The sequence below is a fragment of the Oenanthe melanoleuca genome, chromosome 8, assembly GCF_029582105.1.
Source record: "Oenanthe melanoleuca isolate GR-GAL-2019-014 chromosome 8, OMel1.0, whole genome shotgun sequence".
NCBI lineage: Eukaryota > Metazoa > Chordata > Aves > Passeriformes > Muscicapidae > Oenanthe > Oenanthe melanoleuca.
In genome coordinates, this window is record NC_079342.1 from 11,023,220 (window position 1) to 11,043,248 (window position 20,029).

At 42.4% G+C, this 20,029-nt stretch overlaps 2 protein-coding genes and 1 non-coding gene across 3 annotated transcripts; 1 reads left to right on the plus strand and 2 right to left on the minus strand.

Annotated features, from left to right (window-relative positions):
* Window positions 1-411: 411 nt before the first annotated feature.
* Window positions 412-12,123, plus strand: DIPK1A (divergent protein kinase domain 1A). The gene is made up of 5 exons (XM_056498052.1): window positions 412-827; window positions 7,012-7,146; window positions 7,458-7,565; window positions 8,267-8,443; window positions 9,371-12,123. The coding sequence occupies exons 1-5, from the start codon at window positions 774-776 to the stop codon at window positions 10,181-10,183; spliced, it is 1,287 nt and encodes a 428-aa protein (XP_056354027.1). The 5' UTR covers window positions 412-773; the 3' UTR covers window positions 10,184-12,123.
* Window positions 12,124-13,250: 1,127 nt separating this feature from the next.
* On the minus strand, window positions 13,251-19,772 carry RPL5 (ribosomal protein L5). The gene is made up of 8 exons (XM_056498053.1): window positions 19,631-19,772; window positions 18,823-18,892; window positions 18,617-18,732; window positions 17,044-17,178; window positions 16,250-16,452; window positions 15,216-15,393; window positions 14,000-14,088; window positions 13,251-13,410 (listed from the first exon to the last, which is right to left on the minus strand). Exons 1-8 carry the CDS (start codon window positions 19,631-19,633, stop codon window positions 13,311-13,313), a joined length of 894 nt encoding a protein of 297 aa, XP_056354028.1. The 5' UTR covers window positions 19,634-19,772; the 3' UTR covers window positions 13,251-13,310.
* Window positions 15,539-15,635, minus strand: LOC130256517 (small nucleolar RNA SNORD21). Its single transcript, XR_008841132.1, has one exon. It is a non-coding gene; the product is annotated as a small nucleolar RNA SNORD21 (small nucleolar RNA).
* Window positions 19,773-20,029: the final 257 nt, after the last annotated feature.

Consider the following 20,029-nt stretch of genomic DNA (forward strand, 5'->3'; position numbering starts at 1 on the left):
TAGAATAGCCATTAGAAGGGGTTAGAAGGAACTTGAAAGATCATCTTTTTCCAACTCTCCTGCCATGGGCAGGGACAGCTCTCAATAGACCAGGTTGCTCGAAGCCTTGTCCAACCTGGCCTTCAACGGAGGCATCCACAGCTTCCCTGGGCAACCCATTCAGGTTGTTCTCACCAACCTCACGGCAAAAAAAATTGCTTATCTGTGTTAATATGGGTCCAGGCAAACGCTCGTTCCTTAATTTGGAAGAACTATTCATTTTTGGGGTTTTGTGGGGCTGTTTTTGTTTTTGTTTTTTTAAGACTGTAAGGAGCCTGCGGCTGTTTTTAATACTCTGCCCAGTAAATGACAGGAGCCTGTTGGCAATCAACGACACGCGTTATTTATTAACTGACTTCTCCATGATTGCCCCCAGACAGCTGGCAGACGCGAGGGGAGTTCGGGGGTGGCTGTCGGCTCCACGGGCTCCGGGCGGCCCTGGCGGGGAAGAGGGATCGGGACAGCCCCAGGCGCTCGGGCGGGCGGGGCTCGCCTCGCCGCCTCAGCCCCGCCTCGCTCCCGCAGCCACTGCGCTCGCCCCTTGAAGCAGCGGCGTGAGCGGAGGCTGAGGCGGCAGCGCCCGCCCGCCGTGCCCGCTGACAGCCGCCGGTGCCCGGGACAGCCGAGGCGAGCCAAGCGGAGCGGAGCCGGCAGCGCGGCTGCAGCGGCAGGCGGGGAGCGCCCCTCACCGCTCCGCCTCCGACCGCCGCCCGCTGCGGGGATGTGTGATTGCCATGGCGAGGCGGCTCTTCCCGGGGGCCTGGCTGAGGAAGCCCCACTCCGCGCAGGTAGGCCGGCCAGGGGCCGCTGCCGGCGCCCGGCCCTCCCCGCCAAGTTCCCTCCGGAGCGGGCGCCCCCCGCAGGCTCCCGCCGCTCCCCCCGGCCCGGCCCGGCGCGGCCGCCGCTCCCCTCACGCCGGCGCCTGGCGGCGGCCGGGGCTCGGCTGTGCTCGGCTGCGCCGCGCTGCTCTCGGCCGGCGGGAGGCGGCGGCGTGAGGGGAGCGGCCGGCGGGTGTCGGGCCCCGGGGCCGCGGTGCCTCTCGCCGCCCGCCCGCCGGCGGGTCGGGCCTGTCCCGCCGCCTTCCCGCTGGACCTGTTACGCGGCGGGCGGCCCGCGGCTCCCCGCGCTCGCGGCGGGGCAGCGACACCTGCGGCACCGCCGCGCCCCGGAGCCCCGCGCTGTGCCCGCGCCCCTGCTCTACACCGATCGCCCCGCTGCAGCCATCCATCCTGCCACGCACGGACCACCGCGGGCAGGAGCAGCTCATGCCCTTTTTTGCGTGCCTTCTAAAATATTAATGTCAGGCACTTGTCTTCTGCTGCTCCATGCATTTCCTTATATGTTCGTAGAGACGCTTTTGAATTTCTATATGCAGATAAATGTTTGCATTGCTTCAGTTAGCAGAGTAAGGATGTTTTGGTTGGAAGTACTGTGGCTGTTAAGCCGTAGGAAGTTCTGCGGTGAAGTGTCAGTCAAGTCATGACGCTGTGGTAGCTTGATGGTTATCCACTGGGTTTCCCCTTATCAGCTGGGTTGTATTTTAACTAGATTGTAACTAAGGTGAGCATTTGTTGAGTTGGACGAGACAAATAATATTTACTTTTCTTATATACGCTGCTTATGTGTTTGTCATCTGTTGATATGCTTAGTGATCATTGGATTAAAAAAATTTAAATTTCATATTGGTGTCTTTTTAAAATCTTGAATGTTTGAATTTCTCCTCATCGGGAAAAGTTCCAGACAAGAAGAAATCTTCTCTTTCTGGAACTACCTGGAGTGGGATGTAATGTTTAATGAGAAGCATACAGATACAATTTTACCCTCTGTAGTATTTGTTTCATGGTATGTATCTGCAACTCTGGGTTCGTATCACTTGGGTTTTAAACCAAAAAAGATTACTCTAGGTCTATTTACTGAAATAGACATTTTTGCAATATTTGGATTCCCATGGCATAAAACCTTCAATACAAATAAAAATAAATTAATAATCTATACCCTACCTTTAAATTAGGAGTCTCCAAATTGTTTGCCTCCTTTGCCTTGCTAGTCTCTTTCTTATCATCATATGGCAATATCTGATGACATTTTTCTCTACTCTTCTCAAAAATTAAGGCCTTCCAAGCAAAATATGTGATTTTAAAACCTGCTAAGAAACAAGAAGACCACAAAATTATTTATTAGAAAAGCCAAGGAAGTTAAATGTCCATTTCTATTGCAGATTTTAAAAAAAAATCTGATTGTGCTTTCTTATACTGAGAGCTGATTTTGCGTATTCTACGAACTTGTTTTAGGAAATTTAATAGTGGCTTTGTGAATGTAAACGTATTTTCCTGTGTTAGTGAATGTATGTTGATAGTTGATGCATCCATGGAATGGCAGCAATATCGATATATTGGCTTTTCTTGTCACTGCATGTGACTGTTGGTACATGACAAATGTAGTCCTGATTTAACTGCACTGATTGCTGAGTGCTTTATTGAGATTTGTCTCCAAAGAAGCCAATGCTCTCTGAGTGTTAGACTTAACTCATTGAGGGCTCTGAGCAAGGTGGAAAGACTTGTGCAGTGTTTCTATGCAGCATTTCAAGTAGCACACTGGGGGAGATGTTTGTACAGCAGCTGTTGCTCCAGACTTCTTGAACATTATATTGTGAAATGAATTGCAAGAACATCAGGTTCTGTGAGACAGAACTTAATACTCGTTCCAGCTTCTTTGCCCTAATGGGAGCAGGATGTTAGGAGCTGGGTTGCAACAGATACTTTATGGCAAATTTCTCTTACTTTAGGCATGCTTTAGCTTTTGTGCAGAATGCAAGATCCATAGGTAATAAGTTGATGATCTTTGAGCCTAAAAAAGATGTCCTGCCATGTGTCAGTTCATGTAAAAGGAGCAGGGCACACTCTTAGCTATCTTAGTTCAGCCAAAAACTCAGTCTTAGGGCCTGCCTGACTAAACGTTGAAGAATTTATGAAGAATAGTAACTCTGAGGTACAAAGCTTTGCCATTGCTTAGACTGCAAATCATGTAATAATAGTAAACAAAAACAACAAAAATACCCTAAAACCTGACAAACTTTTAAACACCACAAAAATAATTTAATTGTAGCTATAGGATTTTACAGTTGGGTGGTAACACTGGGATTTTGTTTGACAAGGAGAGTTAGTGTCCCAAATTTTTTTAAGAGACATTGCCCTGAAGTTCTTTCTGATAATTGTAGTTACCAATTGTATTGTGAGGCTGAGGACTAATCAGCGTTATTGCTTATGGCAATAATAATTTAAAGAGCACTTGCATATGTGGAAGTTTGACTTTATAGATTCTGGACCAAGTTTACAGACTCTTGAAAGGTGCCTCATGGACTTCAGTAATGTACAAGACTGTATTTGAAGGGCAAAAGAATAAGCAAGTTGAAAGCCCCACATAGCACAAATTTCCTAAATAATCTCTTTGCTCTAAGATTTTAATCCATTCTGCTTTACTTAACCTTTTAAGGAGAGATGTCCCATTTTCCATCTTGGTCATTATTTTATTTCAAAAGATACGTCAGCTCTGTTTCCTCACTTTGGTTACTCAGGATACAAAATAATTCTGGCATAATCATAAATAACTGGCATAATCATAAGCATCCACTGTCTGCTTTGAAAGATGTGAAGGTGTCCTGTTCCTGGCATCCAAAACAGTGTGGGCTAATGCTCTCAGACATCATGTCAGCCTACCTGAGGTGCCTCCTGTGATAAACAAATCAACCTGAACAGAGAACAAAACAATTTCTAACATGATTGGCCTACCTTTTTTCATCTGTCCTTTTCTATTGCAGGCATGTAAGATAAATGGAGTGAGAAACTGATTTGAAGATTACTACACTATGGTTATATGAAATACTTTCCAGAATTAAGCTCTCTGTACTATTAAACAAAGAAACACTTTCATATTCTTTAACCATAAAGATGTTTCAAGTAAAATGTACACTCACCAAAAATCTGTCAAGTTATATGTTGCATGTTGATTCACTACCCTCCATATGCTTTGGAGTGCATCCAGGCTTGAGTTTTGCCAGAAGTGGTTTCCAGTTCTATTTCAGGGGATGAATGTCTAATTATTATTCAGTGCACATGACTTAGCAGAATATATAAGTGATGGAAGAAGTTGAATCTGTAACATCAAGCACTGCAAGTGCTTCCCTCATTCTTGCATTCCCTGGCTCATATTTAAGTCATGATGGAAGAACAGAGTCGAAAAAAGAAACTGTTTCCTTGTTTTAAACACTTTCTTCCTATTTTTGATAATTTTGGAACTCTCAGTCGTTCTGTTGCCCTAAAAATGTTCTTATGACAAGTTTCCTGGCAGTTTGTCACAGTTTCAAACAGAGTCCATCTATATGTGTTGTTCCCTAAATGCTGTCTTGGACTTCTTGCTCAGAAACGTGTTCCAGTGATCTGTACAGCAGGTGTAGGTCCCTGTGTTCAGGATGCATTGCCTGAGTGACCAAAGCAGCTCAGTAAAGCTCTGTCCCTGCATTAGGGCACTGTGTGCACGTGCCAGGTGAGTGAGCTATGTGTGTCTACACTCACAGACCCATCCTGGGAAGAAAATGAAAATTAGGTAGGGGAATGTATGGGAAGAAATCAAATAATGGGCATGCCTTTTGCTGAACACGATGAGGAAGTCCTTGTTAGAAAAGTAATTCCCTTTGAAGCAGAGAGTGGAACCTTGGTTGTCTGTAAGCAGAGAGATGCTGCTGTCCATGCTCTGAACTGGCTGGGCAGCTTTTGCAAGTCAAAAGCTGCATGACTCCATTGGCACAGTGCTGAGCTCAAAATAAATTCAGCTTCTCTGGAACTTCCTGCCAAATACATGATGTAGTCAGATGGCATTTAGGGCGGATTTTTGATCTCAAGTACATTCCCTTTCTGCCTAAGAAGTAGGACAGTATATACAGTATCTGTGCTGGGAAAATGGTCAGTATTCTGCAGTGGTCCTGAGGCCTGCAAGCCACTGCTGGTCTCTGAAGTTGTACTAAGTGTAAACAATAACACAAAATTTCATTAAACAGCACTTTGGTTTAAAGTGCATTATAAAGGTTCATGGCAGGATTCAGCACGAAACACTGAGGAATGAACAGGGTTTGTTGTCCCAGAAGCTTTAGATCCCATGCAGTTTTTACATATGAAACAGCTTTCCCTAAAATTGTCAGTTTTATTTCTGTTGATTTCTGTGCTTCATGTTCTGCTACATAGCAGAGTTATTAGAAATAGCTTTAAAAAACCTCAAAATATAAAAGCTGTCTCTAAAAAAAAAATCATTGGAATAAAAAGTTAATTGTAGCTCTCTCTTTTTTTAACCAGGTAGTTTTAAGATTGTCAAGTGAGTGTGTGTGAAGGCGTGAAGGAATAGGGATGCACAGCTGAGGCATGTGGCAGGACCAGAGCTTTATGGATTGGAATCACCTTGGGTCTTTTGAAACTGACTTTTGCTGGATATTTTTTTTCCAAGAGAAAGGGTGTATGATGGTTGTTATATTTTAATAAATACTAATAAATCATTGCAGCCTTTCTGGTTTAAAAAAAAATTGCTTATTTCAATCTGCTGCAGTTCTGTGTATCTATGTGATGGCAAAACTGCTTATCATTACTACCTTTCTTGGAACCTTTTCCAAACATATGGAATAATTTCTCTATGATGAACAGTCAAATTAGGACCTGTCAGTTTGGAAAAGAGATGGCATCACAGGAAGGTGTGTTATGGAGGTCTACAAAATCATGTCAGATGGGAACAGAGTAGACAGAGATTGTTCATTCTTTTCTTCCAATACATGAACTAGAGGGTCTCAAACAAAGCTAATATTAATCAGACTTCAGCAAAATAAAGTTGTCCCTGACCTTGGTAGTGGATAGTAGACCTGGGAATTAATTGCTGAATTTGTGGATGCTAAAAGCTTATGTGGATTTTTAAGAGAATCTGGGTAAATTGGTGAAAGATAAATGATTTGAGATTTCCTAAATATAGACTATCACATCTGGCTTAGCAAGTTCTTCTAGAGTAAACTGGGAAAACACTTGGTATATATAATATATGTTATCAGTCTTTGACAGTATCTTTTAAAAGCTATTGCTGAAGATGAGGATACTGATAGAAATGGATCTTATACTGACCAAATATAGCTGCCTTCATGCACTTTCCTTATATCCTGCTGCTAAAGCTGATCCTGATCTTCTAATTAGTTTCTGATCCTGATGTATGAAAATCAACCTATTAGCATACCAAACTCTGAGGAGAAAAAAAAAAAAAAAGAAGGAAAAGATCAACACACCCTTCCCACTTTGTAAGACACTTAGCTCTCCCTCAGTTCTTAATTTATAAATAATTTTTTTCCTTCTGCCCTGTGAAACTCTATTTGTGAGGCCACAGAAACAACAGGAAAGTCATGCATACAGTTGCGGGAAGGTGAAGGTGAGGCTAGTACAGAAGAATTTTATTTGCATAATTAAGTGTATTTCAAGAAAGGAGTGGGAGACTTCAGCACATGGAACCTGACCCTGATATCCACCCTGCTCATTGTATCTCTATCTTGCATATTTACACATTTACACAGATTATTTTTTTACTAAGTTCCTGGTCTGTTGGATTTGATTTATCACTAATGAAACATAGGTAATTTGTCTTAGAGAAATGTGCACTCAGTTGAGCTCTGGGAGTTTATGATTTTGATCAAATTGGTTCCTGCAGTCTGGCTTGCCCTGTGAGGGTCTGACACCTTTCCTTCTATCTATTTATATCTCAACTTTCCTTCTGTTTACATAAGTCAAATGGACCTCCGCTGTCAGTTTTGCTCACTGAAGGAAGCAAATGTTCCATATAATGCAGTCTGCTTATTTTATCACTGGAAGTCAAATTCCTTAAAGATGAAACAGTAAATGATGTTTACTGCTGCTCAGTGAATTACAAACAGTATTTCCTCTCTGTGTGCTCTAGGTCCGTCTGTCATACGTGCGGATAAAGTATCTCTTCATCTCCTGGTTAGTAGTGTTTATTGGCAGCTGGATCATGTATGTCCAGTACTCCACCTACACAGAACTGTGCAGAGGACATGACTGCAGGAAAATAATAGTAAGTATATTTAGTTAGTATAGCATAGTATAGCATAGTAAGTATATTTATTTAGTATAGCTTTCTGAAGTGTTTGACTAACTGTCAGTGCCACATGTGATTTAATCAAATTCTCATATTCCATCTTGCTGCAGTAAGATTACAACTTCAGTTACAGATAAAACCAGTTATGCCTCTTAACATTACTTTGGCATACGGTTATTAAATTTTTTCTTAGTTTTTTCTTACAAGACTTAGGTGTTGGAAGAGATACAGTTGTTGCCTCCTTTCTTAGGCAATTTGTTAAATATTTTTCTCCCTGTTTGTTTCAGTGTGATAAATACAAGACTGGTGTTATTGATGGGTCAGCATGTAGTAGTCTTTGTGCTAAAGAAACACTGTATTTTGGAAAATGTTTGTCAACAAAGCCAAATAACCAGGTAAGACCTTACTCATCCAACCTAGTTTTATTATTTCCCACTGAAATGTCATTGTCTGGAACGTCAGGTAGACCCTTAGGGTCAGCATGTTGAATCTGTTTAATACAGATTATTTCAAACTTTTATTTGCTGTGACAGGCAGAGTGTGTGTGTGAGTCCATATATATGTGTATATACATACCCACATATATATATATACACACACCTATACAGAGAAGATACACTGTAATACAAATTAATAGATATAATATGCACCTATATACTATAATATAAATTAGTCCTGTTTGTAGAGGGATATATGGTTATTTTATACTACATGTACTTTGGCAACATACGTTATGTTGAATCCTTCCACAGTTTGCCAGAATGTGCATATTTGTACATCATACTGCTTCTCTGTTGTTTCTGAATCACCAATAGAAGCAGCAGCCTTGTGAGAAGCTATGCCAAGGTGGCAGTGATGCCAATCTGTTGCTTGGGAAGCTGTCTGGTTTTTGACAGTGCAGTGCATCTGAAGTACCTGCAGTAGTGGGTTGACTTTGAAGCTGCCATTGTTCAAATTGCCATATTCATTGTCTGCACACAGGATTCAGTTTCTGATCTGTGTTGCCATTTGACTCTTGAAGCAGCGGTTGGAGGACAGGTGGTCTTCAGATGGACTTCTACAGTGTTTTATACCTTTCCCTTCTTTTTCTGCATAGATCTATTTAGGAATCTGGGGGAATCTGCAAAGTGTTATAAAATGCCAGATGGAAGAAGCTGCTCAACTTGATTTAGGTACTGACCCAGAACCAAGGAAGGAAATAGTCCTATTTGATAAACCAACAAAAGGAACCACTGTTGAAAAATTCAAAGAAATGGTATATGGTCTTTTTAAAGTAAGCATATTCTTATTTATTCTATTTTGACAGAAAGGCTTGTTTTCTTGAAGCTGGAGAGAATACCCTGTCGTATGACCCCCATTCAAGGGTATACTAGAAAAATAATCAGCACAAAAATAGTTCTTTCCAGAGGTGCTTATCTTGAAGTAACTAATTATCAGGGTTTTTTCCTTTCTCTTTAAAAGATGGAAGCTGGCATTCTTCTTGTACACCTATAGTTTTTGCTAGTATTGGTATAGAAAACATGATGTAAGGCTGATGTCAGTTGTCATGCATTACAGCAGCTTTGTCTATCAATGGTGAGAAGCAGGTGAGTTAGAGTAGGTTTTAGGAAAATTTGGAGAATTTTCCAAATGTTATAGTTGAAAATGGAACAGTTCTGATTCCAGCAATGGCTTCTTTCTCTGTAGTCCTACAATGGAGGTGGTTACATCAAATAACAAAATTAAGCATTTCATTGTAATTATGGGATTTGTACTCAGTTTTGTCTTGGTACCCTTAATAATTGGACAAGATGTAATTGATAACATTATTCCTCTATATTTTTAAGGTATAATCAGCCGAAAACTAAACCTGATCTAAACTTTTGAATTCTGCATACTTTTTCTTAGAGAATATTGAACAAGCTGCTTGATAAAACTTTTCTAAAGACTGATCCCAACAAGAACAATGATTGAATTTTAATATTTGCATTTTGAAGTGCAAAGGAAAGCAGTACTTTCAGAGGATTGTATGCTCGGTGCCTAAGAAAACAGAACAAAAAGGAAGCTCTGCAGGTCGCTGATGTTACATCCATAACCAATGAAAACCAGAACATACCCAGTTATTTGTATTATTCATAGAAGGAGAGTAGCAGGAGGTAGAGTGACAGATTGGGGGTAGATAATGAAGTCATACCTAATCTTTTTCATTTGTTGCTTTTAGGCAAAACTGGGTGAACAAGGAAATCTTTCAGAACTGGTTAATCTCATCCTATCTTTTGCTGATGGAAACAAAGATGGAAGAGTCTCTTTGCCAGAGGCAAAATCTGCATGGGCACTCCTGCAGCTAGAAGAGTTTCTGTTAATGGTGATCTTGCAGGATAAAGAGCATACTCCCAAGCTGATAGGTTTTTGTGGGGATCTGTATGTGACCGAAAGAGTTGAATATACCTCTCTCTATGGAATCAGCCTTCCATGGATTGTAGAACTGCTCATTCCCTCTGGCTTCAGAAGAAGCATGGACCAGTGGTTCACTCCATCATGGCCAAGAAAGGCAAAAATAGCTATAGGGCTTTTAGAATTTGTGGAAGATATTTTCCATGGACCTTATGGTAACTTTCTTATGTGTGACACAAGTGCCAAAAACTTGGGATATAATGATAAATATGATTTGAAAATGATGGACATGAGAAAAATAGTACCAGAAATTAATTTGAAGGAGATAATTAAAGATCGTCAGTGTGACTCAGATTTGGACTGCATTTATGGTACAGACTGTAGAACACTATGTGACCAAAGCAAAATGAGATGTACCACTGAAGTAATTCAACCAAACTTAGCAAAAGCTTGTCAGCTCCTTAAAGACTATCTGCTTCGTGGTGCTCCTTCTGATATCCATGAAGAACTAGAGAAACAACTGTACTTGTGCATTGCCCTGAAAGTCACAGCAAATCAGATGGAAATGGAGCATTCTTTAATACTCAATAATTTAAAAACTTTACTGTGGAAGAAAATTTCTCATACAAACGATTCGTAGCTTCTCCACCAGCAGAAGAGAATGAATATTGATGCCTGCCACTAGAGGTGGCCTAACACATTTGATGAAAACAATCTGCACCTTTTTAAAGAGATATTTCTTTACTCAGATTTTATTAATGGTTCTTTCAGTCCTGCCCTTCAGTCAGTAACTCATGACAGGGCTTCTCAAAGAATGAACATGCCACTGAATGATCAGGTAGAGGCCAGAAGTCCTCTGTTCAGTGCTGTGTTGTAGAAAAAAAACTCTGCATGCTTGACTGTTCTGTGCACTTTGTCAGATCCTGAACAGGTTGAAAGTGTTCACTGTGCCACCACATCAGCTGAGGGAACATCCTCCATTTTGTGAAAAACACTGCTCGCTTGTGAAATACCTGCAGAGGATTTTTTCCTAAGCAGTTTTATGAAAAATCACCACTACTGCAAGTAATGTGTCCAAGTCCAAGCTGCTGTTATGAATAAACTGAACTGTGAGATTGAAGTTTACTAATACCTTGGCATGGCAGAATTTGCACATTAAATAATTTTTTAACTGTGGAAAACTATAATTTTATTCTAGAATGGATAGGTTGCAATATGAGACAAATCAGATTCTGTTTACACATTGTTACCTCATGCTTATGTCTTGAATGTTTAAGTAGTTCAACATTTTTAATTAAGTCATTGTATGATGAGCCCTGTGGCAGCCAAGAATTTTAGAATATTATTTCTTAAGTCATCTGTATGGTTTAGCAGCAATACCAGCATCTGTTTTAAAAACTTCAGTGGAAATCTTTACCCAAATTAAGCTGTAGCAAATAGTGAAAAGCAAGTCTGTGGACTAAGCCATAGTACGAAAACTGAAGTTTGAAGTTGAATAGCTGACATGTCCAATCAGTTAAAAAAGGAAGTTTGCATAGTGTAGGAATCTGCTCTGACATGAGAAACAATTAATAGTTGTGGATAGTCTTGCCTCTTTACTGTCCCTTCCACATTTAGCTACAGACCTGTACTTCAGTTTTCTTAACTACTGCAGGAAATATGTAAGCAAGAGCTAGACCTGAATTTTAAGACAGAAGCTGGATTGTTCAGGATTGTGCAATATTGCTCAAATGGGAGCCTGAGATATTTTCCAGCTCATTCCTAGCTGTTACTAAGTGAGCTGCAGTGTTACTATTCTTTTTTTCTAGTAGCATCTATGAGTCACTGTTAAGACTCAAGTCAAAAGTAAATAAGTATCACCTAATCCTGCCACTCCACAAAGCATGACCACTCTACCACCTTTAATCTGCATCCTTGTATTTTTCAGATTTACATCTGTGTTCATAATTATGCAAATTGGATGTCCATAATACACATGAATACATGCTCAATACACCTCTGCTGAATGTTTAATTTAAAAGTGCTTTAGGTATGAAATTATGATTTTAATGGCAGTTTTCTGTATACTTCTGAATCCTGGCCCCTTAATTCATTTTCAGCAGAGCTAAGAAGAAGCTTTAAGCATTTGAAAGGTTAACTGCTCTAAGTATCCTGTCTTAAATCATTCCTGGAATGATGACACTGAAGTACAGTACCACTAAGTGATTTCTCCATACCAGATGTAATAATGTGCAGCTTGGGTTAGGATTGTTTTGTGAACATCGGCCTTTTAGTTTAAGAAATACTATGCTCATGCTAATTATTGTCTTGAACTTGCTAATGTGCTCAAACTATGAATTAATAAGTATTGGTAACCAGCACTGCACTAAAAGTGTAAAGTGGTCATGTTCTGGATTAAAAAAATCTGACAGTGACTACTACTTGGGCAGAGATTACTTAAAATACCCAAGGTCATTGGGTATCTTAACAACTGGAGAATGTTTAATAGTGCAGTTTGTTGTACAGAATCTTGATTTTTATTACTGTTGCATCAAGTTGAAGCTTTCAATGGGAAAAAAAATACATTTTGTTTACAGTAAACCACAGGCCTCTTTTTTTTTCGATAGCAGTATTTACACCAACTACAAGAATCTTAGAACAAAACATTTCTCCATGTAGCCTACTTGACTAGTGTTTAAACTGTGCAAACAGTTGAGTCTATTGGGAAACCTATTGGCACATGGAAGTGTCCATGAAGCTGAGAGGGAGGAGGCAGAACAAGGACTAGGCTGGTAAGGAATACTTCTCTTCCAGGTGGCTCAGGCTGCACACTGCAGAGGGAAACAGACTGGGCTCTGGGTGGGAGCCACCCTTCAGGATAATGATGAAAGCTGGTGATGGCTGAGGTGGGTGGACACAGAGAGAGGAGGCAGGACTGAAGAGGTGGACAGTGGCATCAGGGGAAGGAGGGGGGAGTGTGAGTGGTATAAAAGCCCAGGGGTGCTCCTCAGAGGGACCATCTCCAGCTGTTCCTGCACCAGGAATAAATGGCTCTGCTAAGGGAACCCTAGGGGTGAAATGGAAGGGAACGTGGTCTGGCTGCGTGAGAAGTGTGTGGGGAGTCAAGGGGAAAGGCTCTGCTGTGTAACTGCCAGGGAGTCTCATGAACATTTCCTTAACAAGGCCTCTGTACCTACCCCGTCTATGCAACTTAAAATGAATTCTCTTATCAACTAAATAATATGAAGTATTCAGCTCAAGACAGTACCTGTTTCAGTAGCAGCCAAAGCTGGAGTTGACAAGTGCCTGAAAGCTGTTACCTTTGGGCAGAAGCTTTAGACCTTACTGTTTTTTAGGAAACATCTTTTTTTCTATCATCCAGACATCCCTCCCCAAACATTAAGTATGCTGAAAGAATTGTGAAGGACAGGTACAGCCTTTTAAAAGAAATGTACATCTCTCTCTAGTTAGAAAGAGCAAGCTCTTATACTTAGTCCTTGATACTAACCATGCAAAAAATTAATTGAATTGACTTCCTTCTCCTCCTTACAGAAGTAATTCTGATGCAGCAGCCTTGGTCTTTGAAGTCTGTCACCTCTCTTCTCTGAAAACTCAATTCACACAGTAGTTTGAGAGGGGAGAAAAAAAATCCTTTCAGCTACAGAAAATCATAAAAAATATTTTCTATTTTTATAAAAGATATAAATAAGCTGATCTTACACAGTTGCTTCCTCAATAAATTTATTGCCACTTTTTCAGAACCTTCACAGAAAATTGTGGAAGTTGTTTTAACTCTCAGTTCTGCGTTCCTGGGCCCTGAGGAAGCTGGCCTTCTTCTGAGCAACACGGTCTTTCTTCTGGGCAAGGGACATCTTGGGACAGTTCCATCTGCAATGGAAGCACAGTGTGCAGTAGGTCGAAAGCAGCACTGCATCAGTGCAGTGGAGAAAATACTCCCACTTCTTTAACATGCTTTATTTCCTCATAATGATCTAAGACCGTAGTTATGGCACCACAAAAAGCATGGCTGGACAGTTATTTTCTCTGGAAGGAAACTCTGTACTCTCGGTGACTGAAGTATAGACATTATCAAGCCCAATGCAATAGCTGTATCTCGATTTCTTTTCTCCTACACCCTTAAAAATCAAAATAGCTTGGTACTGACAAAATACTCAATGAGCTCTCGGCTAAAGCAGCCTTCCCACTGAAAACACTGGGACCTGAAGATACATACTGTTCCAGCTATTCAAACCACAAGCATTGTTCACTTTGAATTTTTAAATAGTTAAGAGCTCTTGAATTTCCTATTTCTACTGCTAGAGTTAACTGCAAAGTTATACAGAACTGCTCGTATCTTAAGCTGGTCCAGAACACATGACTGGTGACACAACTGCAAAACTGCATTACTTGTTTTACTGTAACTAAGATATTGCCAACAGAGAAGTCACACAGATGTTAAAAGGAATAAGAATTTTACCTCTTTTTCTTGACTTCCCTCTTGGGTTTCTTTTCATGGACTGGATTATCCCGTATAGCAGCATGGGCTTTTTTATACATTTCTTCCATCTTGGAGAAAAAGAATAAAATAATTAAATTCACCATAGTGATCCAGTTTTAGGATTATCAGAAATCCAAGATTCTGTGCCTGCATTGTCCCCAGGCATTCAATAATGCTGCTCTGTTCCAAAGGCAACTCTGGCTCCATAACGGCACAAATTTTAAGAATACTTTTGCTGGTGGTTAATTAAGACCACTAAGATCTCAGCTGTGAAAAACGTTTTAGGTGTACAAAGAGCAAGTGTCTATCTAGTGACCTAAGTCCTAGACTCGCTATATTTGAATACAAGCTATAACTGCTGTTTGCTTAGAAAGCAGATGAAGTTGGCATTTACATTACTTTTAGAATGTATTAGAAAAAAAACTAGTAACGAGTTATGTCTATAAAAACCCCAAAACCCCACTGAAATGAAGGGACAGAGAATGAAGCTTGCTGTAGCATAAAAAGGGGGTATGAGGGAGCTATGTTTTAAAGCTCCAAGATCACTTACTAGGAGAACCATGCAAGAATATTACAGGCAGGACAAGCCATCTGGAAGGAGCTTAATACTTGGAAAAAGTAGAAGCAGCACCTCTGTATTCATACCCATCTTCTAGTATTTTGGTAACTAAAATGTGAAGCAGTACTAAAGTGACAGTCTAGACTTCCATGAAATGCTACCACGGGCTCTCTCTAGTCACCTGAAATAGCAGAACTCCCTTCTAGGGTCACACAAACAGCACCACAGATTTGACCCACAACCACATGCTCACTCTCAGTTACAAGCACTACAGCTGCAGAAACGACAGGTTGTGAGGCAGGACATGAAAAGAGCAGAGTCTGTACAGAAACTTCTAATTTAGTTTCTCTATTAGGGAGGGGAAAAAGTGGTCCAGCACAGATCTAGGTCCTGTAAGCCTGGATTTATATGCAGAATATTAGATTTCACAGCAAGCAAAGAAGTCCTACTTTTAGAAGTTCTACAGTAAATTATAGAGCCCTTAATGAAGGAAAAAAATACTTTCTTTACATGGGTAATATACAACATGAGTCACATAATTTTATGTATCAGACTTATTTGCATTATTACAGCAGTACTATGCAAGACTTATCAGCATGTCTATGAATGCCCAAGCTCCAGCAGCATCAACCTTACCCCGTCAGGTGTTACATTGTTCTTTATGTACTGGGAGAACTGTTTCTTGTAGGCATCTTCATCCTCCTCCATCAGGTACCGCATGTAGTCAGCCACGTTCTGGCCCATGATGTGCTTGCGGTGAACTTCAGCATTGAACTCTTTGCTTTCCGAGTCGTAGCCAGGGAAACGTTTGGTGCTGTCAAACAGCAGGTACAGGCACGTTAAGGCTCTAATTTAGAAGCTAAGATGCACACTGAAATGACTGATACATCAGATTCTCCTACAGATAACTGAGGGATAGGACCCTCTAATAAAAAAATAAAAGTTTTAAGTTCATCTCAGCTGCCATCAGTCCCGTCTTGAAACACTGCAGCACATCATATACACACCATGGACCAACTACGGTGTACTCAGTCACTGCAAGTATCATCATGTAGCAGCCAAGTCAGAAAAACTGGACAATTAGCAAAGAATAGGACAGCATGGGAGAGGGTAGGAAAACACACAAAAGAACTCAAGATTTTTTTTCCTCCACTGTTGCTAGCAGAAAGCAGCACTCAGCTGTAATATCAGTGTTAGGTAATAGTCAACAAATCCACATGGAAGTTCTCAATGAAGGTGGACTGCTCAGACTTACTGTTGTACTGACAACTGTAGCAAGTACCAGTGGGTTTGAACCTCTATGGTGTTTTTTCACAGTGAAGTTAATACCTACATACAATTTGGTGAAGACTTAAACCAAGCAAATACCCTTTGAAGATCTGACAAGGGCATTCACTTGATTTTTAGTAAAAGCAACAAGATAGCTCTTTAGTTTCTACAAGTTTCATAACATCTCTTGACAGTCTTATGATTCCCAGCAGCACTATCAAAATTGCATTAGTAGATTAAAAACCAACCAACAAAAGACCTCCAAACCCAGAACCTAATTACATAACCATTACCATGTCAGTACAAAATTATTTCAGCATAAATTGATTAGTATAAGTAGACCGTCACATACAGAAGCATCTCAGGCTAACCCTGAAGAAATTCTTTGTAACACACATTACCTATGAGGGATAGACAGCCCCCCATCCACTGCACCCTTCAGAGCACCAAAGACTTTGTTTCCAGTGGTAGTTCTGGCAAGACCTGCATCCAGGTAGCATGTAAAAGCACCAGGCTTGCCATCCACACTTTCCACATTGTACTCATCACCAGTGACTTCAACTTGACCTTCATAGATCTTATCAAGGCCAAATTTATTCAGAAGCTGCAGGGAAAGAAAATGGACTTTTGAAATTCCCTCCGTTTTTATTGATAATAATAGAATTACCACTACTTTAAAATGTAAATTTGCACTAGAATACTGCTTTTAACGAATTTCTTTACAGAAAGTATGCACCCAATACTAATAACAAAGCTCTTTACAGCCATCACTGTAGGCGCATCTTAAGTTCCAACATTCTTTTTCTACAGGTATACCACTGAACTTGAAATTCATGAACCCTTAAATTCATTTCCCATTCATGGAAAATGGATGGCTGCTGTTCATGTGTTTTTGAACTCTACAGGGTCCATTTCTTACATTTTTATCCTCACTCCCTCCCTCCCCTCCTCTACCAAACTTAAAGGGCTGAGACATAAAACTGGGTTGCTGCAGCTGAGATTGCAAGCTGTCATACCTCTCACTGTAACTTGACACAAGTCACAAGACACATCAAATCTATTATGGCAGCAAAAGTTACAATTCTGAGAACCCCAAAGACTGAGGTGGGCTGACGTAGCCGGGGAGGAAGCCGTGTGTCCCTTCCCAGAGAAGGCAGGGCAGAGAGCAGCAGCCCCAGGGCTGTGCAGTACGTACCCTGCGTGCCAGCAGCAGGCCGGTGCAGTAGGCGGCAGCGTAGTTGGTCAGGCCCACCTTGACGCCGTACTTGGGCAGCTCGTGGGCGTAGGCAGCACACACAATCATGTCCCCCTCGATTCTGGCATAGGCAATCTAGCAACAAACAAACGTTACCGCTCCACCTCTGGGGCTCCTGCATGGCTCCTCTGACACCTACTCAAGCTAACACGAATACTGGATCTGAGTGTGCAAAAACCTGCCAACCTCCACCTGCAAGCTCAAGGAGCAGTGCTGCTTGCATTTCTTGGTGGGGGTTGTTTGTTTTTGCAAAAGAAGTAATCAGCTCAAGTAAAGACACAAAGAATTCAAATCTGTATTAGCCCAGCTAACATGTCTGTCAGCACCAACTGGTAATTATCTTTCCACATAGATCAAGAGGCCAGAAACTGCCTAGAAAAGCAAGATTTCAAAGAATCATTATGAATGGGAATGAATTTTGTCCTATTTTCTAATACATTTCAAAAAATACAAGAAGCATGTGACACTTTGTGGTTACACTGTTAGTAACCTTATGGAATGATTTAATTAACGGCAGTCTTGAGACCACCATCATCCCAGGGTCTCTTGTGGGACAGCAGGACTATCAGATACATTTCTGCTGTTCCTTTCATGTACAGAACCTTTTCATTTTGACTCTCACATTTCTCTACATCCAAATGTTGTCCCATTTCTGCAGGACTCTGACATACTGAAAAGGCACTATCAGACAGATGTAAGCCCTGCCACCACTGATTTTCACTTTGGGTTACAAAGATAAAGTAACCTTATTAATGACTGAACTGACTTTTCTCAGTAGTTAACTACTCTATGAAAAAACAAGTTAAACTTAGCTGCTTCTTCTTTGAGCTCAACAATATATATTTATTATACAACAAGCATTCTTAAGTTTTTAACTTCCAAATAGTCAAAACATTCTAAAAATTAAACAAGAAAGGTGAGCCACAGTAAGGAACTGCATATGATGCTACACACAACCACATACTTAATGACCAGGAAAAAGTGCCTATTGCTCTTGTTTACCAGCCTCCTTTCATCTCACAGGAAAGCCATCATAAGGCCTCAGTGCTTCATGTGAGCCACACATCATAGAAATAGAACTCTCGAAAGAGATACAGCACAAGTCAGTGCAGGTCGACAGGTCACACTGTCAACTTGGCTGTCTTCAGCCAAGCAAAAAAGCACCTCTTATTGAAGCCCTTTAAATACAGCAGAAAAAACCCCCCCCAAAAAAACACAGCCTCAGAGACATCTTCCCTTTCCCAAGAATGTTCTACTTATCCCAGAATCACTAAAGCAATACAATCCTACACTGCAAACAACCTCACAGCAAAAGTGCTAACACTTGTAAAACATTTTTTCTAAAATGCACACGGTTTATTACTGAAGTTGTAATAACACTAAATACTGTCCTCCTCTAAGGAGGACAATACAAACACTGAGCAGACCCAGCCTAAGAAACCCCAGGTGCTCCAAGCGTCCCTCTGTGCTGACCTCACCCTGGCAGGTGAGCAGCAAACACCGCAGGCCTTACCTGGCAGATGATGTCTCTGTTGGTAACACGCACAATCATCCTGTACTTAGGAGTGTTGTACTTGTTTTTATCCTGAATTACCAAACGTTTGCGAGCATAGTAATCAGTTTTTCCCTCTGAAAAACAGTTGCAGTGTGCAAGATGCGTGAACAAAGTAGGAATATTCACCAAGAGCATTTAATTGTGTGTTACAGAGAATTTAATACCTCTCCTTCTCCTGAATTTCACTTGGTATCTCTTGAAGTATGCCTTATTCTTGACAACTTTCACGAACCCCTTCGGTAAGAAACATAAACTACGTGTTATTAACATATAACCCTGTAAGGCAAGGCCATTCTAACTAAATAAACGTCATGAATAAAACCGAAGTGCAATCGTACGTTTAGGTACGTTTTCTCGTACGTTTAGGTAAAAAGAGCACCATAAAAACGAAATGAGAAAAAAATCCACCCGGCACATAAAACGCCATAAATTCTACCCCTCCCACAGGAACTAATGTTTCAATAAAAAACCAAAATGCATCTTTTACCAAAATATCTTTTAGCTGAAGGCCAGTCCACACGGACCGGACCGGCCCGTGCTCATTTCCTGGCACTCCCGCACACCCAGTGACTTCTCCGGCCCGTTCTGTCACGGAGCCGCCCCCCCGGCAGCCCCCGCGCCCTCAGCCAGCCCGACAGCCGCACGCCGGGCCCGGCGCGGCTGCAGCAGGGCACCACGGGCTGCATCAGCCCCGGCCCGCGGCTCGGCCCCGACCCAGCCGGCACCGGCGGGGCCCGGCAGGACACGGCCCGTGGGGGCAGCACGGCCGGTAACGGGGCCGGGCCGGGCCCCGCCAGAGCCCCTCGAGCCGCCCGCGGCGCAGCCCCGGCAGAACGGCAGCCATTGCCACGCCGGCGCCCGACGGCCGCCCCGAGCCCGCGACAATCGGGCTCCATCCGTGCGGGCGGCGCGGCGCGGCGGGCGCGGAACGACGGACGCGATGCCCCCGAGCCCCCCCGTGCCGATACTGACCATCGTGCCAGGCACTGTCCGGTCCCTCAGGCCGGGGCCCGCTCTGCACAACGACTGCGCTCGGCAGCAAACGGGAAAAGGCCGCGCGCGCCGCGCAGCCGCAGCTCCTGCCCTGCCCGGCGGGGCGGGGCAGCCCGCGCGCCCTGCTGCCCCCTGCCGGCCCGGCGGACCGACCGCGGGCGGGCCGAGCAGCGCCGCCGGACACCGGTGGCTCCCGCCCGGAGCGCTCCTGCGCTGCCCGCCGAACCCCGGAGCACGGGCCCGGAGCCCCTCGGGTGCCCCTACACGGCCAGCACTGCCTCCTGCCGGGGGCCGTCACTGCAGGAAACACTGAGGTGCTGGAGCGAGTCCGGAGTCTGGAGGACGGATGGGTGCTGTGAGGAGGAGCGGCTGAGGGAG

Coding starts and splice junctions, on each gene's coding strand:
- DIPK1A (XM_056498052.1), top strand. CDS start 774: ATGGCGAGGCGGCTCTTCCCGGGGGCCTGGCTGAGGAAGCCCCACTCC. Junction 7,147..7,457: donor ATGACTGCAGGAAAATAATA/GTAAGTATATTT, acceptor TGTTTGTTTCAG/TGTGATAAATACAAGACTGG. Junction 7,566..8,266: donor CAACAAAGCCAAATAACCAG/GTAAGACCTTAC, acceptor TTTTCTGCATAG/ATCTATTTAGGAATCTGGGG.
- RPL5 (XM_056498053.1), bottom strand. Junction 17,179..18,616: donor ACAGAGACATCATCTGCCAG/GTAAGGCCTGCG, acceptor GTTTGTTGCTAG/ATTGCCTATGCCAGAATCGA. Junction 13,411..13,999: donor AGGGAAGTCAAGAAAAAGAG/GTAAAATTCTTA, acceptor CTTCCATTGCAG/ATGGAACTGTCCCAAGATGT.